The 9,116-nt window shown below is 48.9% G+C and overlaps 1 protein-coding gene across 2 annotated transcripts; it reads right to left on the reverse strand.

Annotated features, from left to right (window-relative positions):
- Positions 1-8,095, reverse strand: ccdc28a (coiled-coil domain containing 28A). Of its 2 annotated transcripts, none has more exons than XM_046364661.1 (6): positions 7,956-8,095; positions 7,228-7,444; positions 6,987-7,153; positions 6,007-6,161; positions 893-915; positions 1-227 (listed from the first exon to the last, which is right to left on the reverse strand). In XM_046364661.1, the coding sequence occupies exons 2-6, from the start codon at positions 7,380-7,382 to the stop codon at positions 221-223; spliced, it is 507 nt and encodes a 168-aa protein (XP_046220617.1). In that variant the 5' UTR covers positions 7,383-7,444; positions 7,956-8,095; the 3' UTR covers positions 1-220. The 2 variants fall into 2 exon arrangements, with proteins under 2 accessions (XP_046220617.1, XP_046220615.1); XM_046364659.1 differs by having other exon boundaries at positions 1-231.
- Positions 8,096-9,116: the final 1,021 nt, after the last annotated feature.

Consider the following 9,116-nt stretch of genomic DNA (forward strand, 5'->3'; position numbering starts at 1 on the left):
ACGGTAGAGAAGAAGAGGGGACGGGAGAGGGCAGGGTAGAGGAGAAGAGGGGACGGGAGAGGGCAGGGTAGAGGAGAAGAGGGGAGGCATATAAGGAAATGAATTTAGGGGATAAGGAAATCAAATAAAGAGAGGTGGTTAGGAGACAAGGAGATGAGACTTGACTGCAGACCGACTTAAATGCTGGCTGTCCTGGGTATCTCCTGGCTGTCTGCCAGATTCAGCTTCTGACTTGTGGAGAGGAGATTGGAGTCAAGGAGAACAGCTGAAACACACACCTCACTCACTCTGCTCTCAGCCCCCCCCACAAACACCTCACTCACTCTGCTCTCAGCCCCCCCCACACACACACCTCACTCACTCCGCTCTGAGCCCCCTCCCACACACACCTCACTCACTCTGCTCTGAGCCCCCCTCCCACACACACACACCTCACTCACTCAGATCCCCCCCCCTCCCACACACACCTCACTCACTCTGCTCTGAGCCCCCCCTCCCACACACACACACACACCTCACTCACTCTGCTCTGAGCCCCCCCACACACATCTCACTCACTCTGCTCTGAGCCCCCCTCCCACACACACACACCTCACTCACTCTGCTCTGAGCTCCCCTCCCACACACACACACACACACCTCACTCACTCTGCTCTGAGCCCCCCCCCCACACACACACACCTCACTCTGCTCTGAGCCCCCCCCCCCCCCCCCGACACACACCTCACTCTGCTCTGAGCCCCCCCCCCCCCGACACACACCTCTCACTCTGCTCTGAGCCCCCCCCACACACACACACTCACTCACACACACACACATCTCACTCACTCTGCTCTCAGCCCCCCCCCACACACACACCAACCCTGTCCACACAAGTCTTCTAAAAGGATACATTGATGAACTCAGTTCCTCTAGCTGTAGAGAGGGACAGAGATGTTTCATTACATTGAGCCAAGATACATACACAGAGCATGAGGTGTGTGTGTGTGTGTGTGTGTGTGTGTGTGTGTGTGTGTGTGTGTGTGTGTGTGTGTGTGTGTGTGTGTGTGTGTGTGTGTGTGTGTGTGTGTGTGTGTGTGTGTGTGTGTGTGTGTGTGTCTTTGTTCTCACATGAGAAGGCTTCGATCTGGAGATTAGGCCTAACTTTGGCCTTGTGAAAACGGAGAAATCCCTGTTTGGCACGCTGAGGGAGGCCCTGTGTGTTGGGATCTTAGGGCCCAGACTGCTACCAAGTACTTTCACAGTGTTTCACAGTGTTAACAGAAGATCCAACAAACACTTAAAAAAGGTAGACTCTGCGATTTGACGCAGATGCAGAAAGTAGTAAACAGCCAAGTGGGTCAAATTCCACAACAACTAAGAGCGTTGAAGCGCGAGGCTCAACTTCTCATCTTGTTTTGGTGTCCTGGTTACCACGCGGTGAACAGAGTGAAGCCAACCACGAGATGCAGTGTGTGTCTCACTGAAGTCTCATCTCAGTCATATCAATATCTTGCAGCGCTGCTCGTGGCAACGTAATTTAGCCGATTCTACTTTTACGGTGATCTAAGCCACTGTAGCGTGGGTCAGAATCCACATCTACCCCTGTAGCGTGGGTCAGAATCCACATCTACCCCTGTAGCGTGGGTCAGAATCCACATCTACCCCTGTAGCGTGGGTCAGAATCCACATCTACCCCTGTAGCATGGGTCAGAATCCACATCTACCCCTGTAGCGTGGGTCAGAATCCACATCTACCCCTGTAGCGTGGGTCAGAATCCACATCTACCCCTGTAGCGTGGGTCAGAATCCACATCTACCCCTGTAGCATGGGTCAGAATCCACATCTACCCCTGTAGCGTGGGTCAGAATCCACATCTACCCCTGTAGCGTGGGTCAGAATCCACATCTACCCCTGTAGCGTGGGTCAGAATCCACATCTACCCCTGTAGCGTGGGTCAGAATCCATCCCACTGCTATTTCAGCATGGGTTAGAATCCATCCCACTGCTATTTCAGCGTGGGCTAGAATCCATCCCACTGCTATTTCAGCGTGGGTTAGAATCCATCCCACTGCTATTTCAGCGTGGGCTAGAATCCATCCCACTGCTATTTCAGCGTGGGCTAGAATCCATCCCACTGCTATTTCAGCGTGGGCTAGAATCCATCCCACTGCTATTTCAGCGTGGGCTAGAATCCATCCCACTGCTATTTCAGCGTGGGCTAGAATCCATCCCACTGCTATTTCAGCGTGGGCTAGAATCCATCCCACTGCTATTTCAGCGTGGGCTAGAATCCATCCCACTGCTATTTCAGCGTGGGCTAGAATCCATCCCACTGCTATTTCAGCGTGGGCTAGAATCCATCCCACTGCTATTTCAGCGTGGGCTAGAATCCATCCCACTGCTATTTCAGCGTGGGCTAGAATCCATCCCACTGCTATTTCAGCGTGGGCTAGAATCCATCCCACTGCTATTTCAGCGTGGGCTAGAATCCATCCCACTGCTATTTCAGCGTGGGCTAGAATCCATCCCACTGCTATTTCAGCGTGGGCTAGAATCCATCCCACTGCTATTTCAGCGTGGGCTGGAATCCATCCCACTGCTATTTCAGCGTGGGCTAGAATCCATCCCACTGCTATTTCAGCGTGGGCTAGAATCCATCCCACTGCTATTTCAGCGTGGGCTAGAATCCATCCCACTGCTATTTCAGCGTGGGCTAGAATCCATCCCACTGCTATTTCAGCGTGGGCTGGAATCCATCCCACTGCTATTTCAGCGTGGGCTAGAATCCATCTCACTGCTATTTCAGCGTGGGCTGGAATCCATCCCACTGCTATTTCAGCGTGGGCTAGAATCCATCTCACTGCTATTTCAGCGTGGGCTAGAATCCATCCCACTGCTATTTCAGCGTGGGCTGGAATCCATCCCACTGCTATTTCAGCGTGGGCTAGAATCCATCCCACTGCTATTTCAGCGTGGGCTAGAATCCATCCCACTGCTATTTCAGCGTGGGCTAGAATCCATCCCACTGCTATTTCAGCGTGGGCTCCCACTGCTATTTCAGAATCCATCCCACTGCTATTTCAGCGTGGGCTAGAATCCATCCCACTGCTATTTCAGCGTGGGCTAGAATCCATCCCACTGCTATTTCAGCGTGGGCTCCATCCCACTGCTATTTCAGCGTGGGCTAGAATCCATCCCACTGCTATTTCAGCGTGGGCTAGAATCCATCCCACTGCTATTTCAGCGTGGGCTAGAATCCATCCCACTGCTATTTCAGCGTGGGCTGGAATCCATCCCACTGCTATTTCAGCGTGGGCTGGAATCCATCCCACTGCTATTTCAGCGTGGGCTAGAATCCATCCCACTGCTATTTCAGCGTGGGCTAGAATCCATCCCACTGCTATTTCAGCGTGGGCTAGAATCCATCCCACTGCTATTTCAGCGTGGGCTAGAATCCATCCCACTGCTATTTCAGCGTGGGCTAGAATCCATCCCACTGCTATTTCAGCGTGGGCTAGAATCCATCCCACTGCTATTTCAGCGTGGGCTGGAATCCATCCCACTGCTATTTCAGCACTCTCCTCTTTCTTTCCAATAAACAAAATAAATATGACGAGTGGAATCGTCCAAAAATATATGGTCTCTTGCAAAAGTATTCAGCCCCTTGGATTTCTTCGCATTTTGTTGTGTTAGAAAGTGGGGTTAAAATGGATTTATAGTTGTTTTTTTGTCAACAATCTATACAAAACACTAAACATAAAAAAAAATAAAAAAAAACGTTTTAAAAAGTTTGCCAAGGTATTCAGCTCCTTGACTCAATACACGTTAGGATCACCTTTAGCATCAATTACAGCTGGGAGTTTTTTTTCGCGGGTAAATTATATAAGAGCGTTGCCCACCTGGATTGTACAATATTTGGACAATATTCTTTTTAAAAAATGATTCAAGCTCTGTCAAGATGTTGGGGATCATGGCTAGATGGCTGTTTAAGTCTTAACAGACTTTCAAGCTGATTTAAGTCGAAACTGTAACTTGGCCACTCTTCTCTCAATGCAATGCTCTCTCTATGGGCTATCTGGCTGGCTAGCTAGCTAGCAAACAAACATTGCTACACACAATAATATCAAAGCCAATATGAGCATGTAAAGTAGCTAGTTAGCTGTAGAAATCAGCCAAACAAACTGCACTATCAATTTAGGAGTCAACAATCTCACCATGTGCAACCTGCAGAGTGATGTGCCTCACACAGTCTGACATTCACAACGGTAGATGGGGAATTCACAACGGTAGATGGGGAAACTTTATATATAGATAGTGTATGTGGACACCCCCTTCAAATTAGGGGGTTAGTCCATAGACAAACATTGACAGGTGCATAAGAGAGAGAGAATTTATATTTATATATATATATATATATATATATACTGCTCAAAAAAATAAAGGGAACACTTAAACAACACAATGTAACTCCAAGTCAATCACACTTTGTGAAATCAGGAGGCCGTAGGAGGGCAACAACCCAGCAGCAGGACCGCTACCTCCGCCTTTGTGCAAGGAGGAGCACTGCCAGAGCCCTGCAAAATGACCTCCAGCAGGCCACAAATGTGCATGTGTCTGCTCAAACGGTCAGAAACAGGCTCCATGAGGGTGGTATGAGGGCCCGACGTCCACAGGTGGGGGTTGTGCTTACAGCCCAACACCATGCAGGACGTTTGGTATTTGCCAGAGAAGACCAAGATTGGCAAATTCGCCACTGGCGCCCTGTGCTCTTCACAGAGGAAAGCAGGTTCACACTGAGCACATGTGACAGACGTGACAATCTGGAGACGCCGTGGAGAACGTTCTGCTGCCTGCAACATCCTCCAGCATGACCGGTTTGGCGGTGGGTCAGTCATGGTGCGGGGTGGCATTTCTTTGGGGGGCCGCACAGCCCTCCATGTGCTCGCCAGAGGTAGCCTGACTGCCATTAGGTACTGAGATAAGATCCTCAGACCCCTTGTGAGACCATATGCTGGTGCGGTTGGCCCTGGGTTCCTCCTAATGCAAGACAATGCTAGACCTCATGTGGCTGAACAGGCAGTTAACCCCGTCATTCAAAATAAGAATTTGTTCTTAACGGACTTGCCTAGTTAAATAAAGGTCAAATAAAAACATATTAAAAAATCTGTGTGTGTCTGGTTTAATACATCATCCGCAGCATAATTATTAACTTGATCATGCTTTCAAAAAGAGATATTCAATGTCTCGTGTTATTGTTACCCATCGACCAATCACTGTCCTTTCTTTATGAGGCTTTTCAAAAAGCTCCCTGGTCTTTATAGATGAATCTGTTCTTGAAATTCAATACTTGCCTGAGGGATGATGTATGTATGTATGCCTAGTGGTATGTATGTATGTATGTATGTATGTATGTATGTATGTATGTATGTATGTATGTATGTATGTATGTATGTATGTATGTATGTATGTATGTATGTATGTATGTATGTATGTATGTATGTATGTATGTATGTATGCATGTATGCATGTATGCATGTATGGGGGACAAAGGAAGGAGTGGTCATTCTTGAAATTCAATACTTGCCTGAGGGATGATGTATGTATGTATGTATGCCTAGTGGTATGTATGTATGTATGTATGTATGGGTATGTACATGAGGAATGTATGTATGGTCATTCAAAAATCATGTATGGGGGACAGACATTCAAAAATCATGTCAACCTCTTATTTCACACAGTGAGTCCATGTAACTTATGTGATTTGTTAAGCCACATTTCTGTCCTGAACTAATGTAGGCTTGCCTAAACAAAGGTGCTGAATCGTTATGGAACGACAGGATTTCTGTTATAATTTCTTATTTATCTTTAAAAAAAATATTCTTTCACTTTGACAGAGTAATTTAAGTAGATTGTTGACAAAAGCTGACAATTAAATCCATTGTAAAAACCCCACTTTGTAACACAAAGCGGTCTGAATACTTGCAAGGCACTGAACATTAACCAAACCTATTGCCAGATCTTACGTTGAGCAGTAGTTTGTCCATGTTGGAGTCGCAGGCGGTCTTCCGTTGGTCCTCAGGCATCTCGTCCACCTCCCCATAAAGGTCAAAGTGCAGCCGAGCCAACTTCTCCTGCATCTCTCTCACATGTTCCATCTGATCTATAGAACACTCATTACCTAGAGGGAGAGGGGCAGGGGAGAGAGAGGGAGCGAGAGGGGGGGGAAGAGGGAGCGAGAGGGGGGAAGAGGGAGCGAGAGGGGGGAAGAGGGAGCGAGAGGGGGGGAAGAGGGAGCGAGAGGGGGGAAAGAGGGAGCGAGAGGGGGGAAGAGGGAGCGAGAGAGGGGGGAAGAGGGAGCGAGAGGGGGGAAGAGGGAGCGAGAGGGGGAAAGAGGGAGCGAGAGGGGGGGAAGAGGGAGCGAGAGGGGGGAAGAGGGGAGCGAGAGGGGGGGAAGAGGGAGCGAGGGGGGGAGGGAGCGAGGGGGGGAGTGTGAGCGAGGGGGGGAGCGAGAGGGGGGAAGAGGGAGCGAGAGGGGGAAGAGGGAGCGAGAGGGGGGAAGAGGGAGCGAGAGGGGGGAAGAGGGAGCGAGAGGGGGGGGGAAGGGGGAGAGGGAGGAGGGGGGGAGAGGGAGCGAGAGGGGGGGGGAGAGGGAGCGAGAGGAGGGGGGGGAAGAGGGAGCGAGAGGAGAGGAGGGGGAAGAGGGGGGGAGCGAGAGGAGGGGGAAGAGGGAGCGAGAGGAGGGGGAAGAGGGAGCGAGAGGAGGGGAAGAGGGAGCGAGAGGAGGGGGAAGAGGGAGCGAGAGGGGGGGAAGAGGGAGCGAGAGGGGGGAGAGGGAGCGAGAGGGGGGGGGGAAGAGGGAGCGAGAGGGGGGGCGAGAGGAGGGGGGGGGTTAAAAAGAGTGGTTATAGATAGTGTTCATGTAAAACTTCACCTGCATACTAACACACAGGTAATATGCTCTTTCAACAGCAGACACTTTTATCCACTGGAACCCTGGTCTCACCAAAGGCCTGTAGTTTTCCATTGTGGAAGTCATTGAGAAGGCTCAGCAGTCCTTTCTCCATCTCCTGCACATCGGAGACGTCCGTCAGGAAGGAGTGTTGGATGGGGTCCGCCTGACTCTGGCCTGCCTTACTGCCTGAAGCCTGCTGCGGTCTGGCCTTCACACCCCTGACACACACACAAGCAAATTAAGAACTTCACCTCAAAGCAGTTCAAGTCATCCAGATGATTATGGTTCTTACCTGCGGCTCTTCCCCTTCTGGCTGGAGTGTGTACCCATGTGGCTGAAGCCCAGATGCCGTCCCGAGGCGTTGTTCTTCCGGGTGCTGGTTGGTGGGGCAGGGGCCTGGTTGGTGGAGGGCCTGGAAATCTTTCTCTTCAGCTTCCTATCCTCCATGGCATCATAATATGTAGTTCACTAGTTAGTAGTTAGTCACTGGACACTCCTGCAGAAAATATCTAGGATAGTACAATAAACGGTGACAAGTTTAGTAACCCCAACCTCGCACTAACTTAGCTTAACTGTCAGCTACTGACAACAACACGGCATGTCTGCTAGTGTTGGGTCCAGCTAGTTAACCAACCGAACAACACCCATAGCTAACAAGTTAACTAGTAGTAGTAGTATCGCGAGGCCTTCCAAGTCTCGTCTTGTTTACCAACTAGTTAACGCGAACTGGTATCTTCTCAGTGCCAACTAAACCCGGAAGTGTCTTTGTAGTTTCACTGAAAAGACACATAAAATGCACAAAAAAATGGAAAGCAACGTCGTATTTCTAGTTGTCAATAGCTGAACTAGTTGTTGAAAGCGAGAGCAAAGCAGCTAGCTAAACAACGACGTGTTATCGACGTTAGCTAGCTAGCCTAGTTAGCATTGCTATCAAATCAGCCTAAATAACTACACTAGGCTAGCTGATTTAGCTGCACAACATACTACACAGATTGTAATAACATATAACTAGCAACAGACCTCAATTTTCTCCGCTGTTGAAGTTATTCGTAGTGAGTTCATTCGATGTGAACATATTTTAAACCTGTTTGATCTGTTGTTGTTAGCTTGACTGCGGTCTTCACTAGTTACCACAGCCACGAAGTCTTCCTTATTATTATGACTAAACCGATAGAGGGCGATAGATCTGCACTCTCGTCTATGATTTATAACCCAAATAGTTCATCTGTGTCGTTTTACAGTGGGAGTAAATTAAGCATATTGGGTAGAACAAGCAAGGAGTTTGGTAAAGCCAAACATGAGCTAGTTATATCCTTTTGGCTTGTTTTGTGTGTGAACTAACTCAATTCGACCTTGCACTCCTACTAAACAAAGCAATATTTGACCACTTTGGCAAAGAGTCAGGTCTATAAAACCGAGTCTCTTTGTAATACATTCTAGTTTAGGAAGCAGAAAAATGTATTGAGATCAGATATTTCATCGATGAGAAAATGAGCAGAATGTCAGCTCATTTCCATCCATTCCCACTCTCAGCTTTATAGCCCCTGTGATTGGGCTTTCTGTCTGTGGTAGTAGAGCATGCCAGCTTGTTGTCCTAAAACCTAGAAGCCACCTGCTGCTACCTGAGGCTGAGGAGAAACACAGCAGATCAGTGGCTCACAGCACCACGCATTAGAAGGGCATGTAGTGGAACAGACCCCGATTCGATTCCAGGCTTTATCACAACCGGCCGTGATTGGGAGTCCCATAGGGTGGCGCACAATTGTCCCAACGTCGTTAGAGTTTGGCCCGGGGTAGGCCGTCATTGTAAATAAGAATTTGTTCTTAACTGACTTGCCAAGTTAAATAGAGGACAAATAAAAAATATAAACAGCAAAACAACTGTCTCACTTACTAAAACTATGATAGTTCTCACTCACCAACATTTTAGTAAACAGCCTTGATTTCCAAGATCACAGAGTGTCTGGAACCTGAACTCTCGGGCGGGGCTGAGCAAGACCCCTGGCTGGACAACTGTACCTACCGCTGCCATCCAACCAGCTGAATCTGATCCCCCCCGTCCACCTGGAGTGTGTCCAACCAATGACTTTCCCACGATTTACCTGTGGAGACCAGAGAAACTCCCTAGTCTGGTCTGGAACACTTGACCGACATTGGGATGAGAGTGGAGGAGGAGCAAAG

The sequence above is a fragment of the Oncorhynchus gorbuscha genome, linkage group LG10 (assembly GCF_021184085.1).
Source record: "Oncorhynchus gorbuscha isolate QuinsamMale2020 ecotype Even-year linkage group LG10, OgorEven_v1.0, whole genome shotgun sequence".
Lineage (NCBI taxonomy): Eukaryota > Metazoa > Chordata > Actinopteri > Salmoniformes > Salmonidae > Oncorhynchus > Oncorhynchus gorbuscha.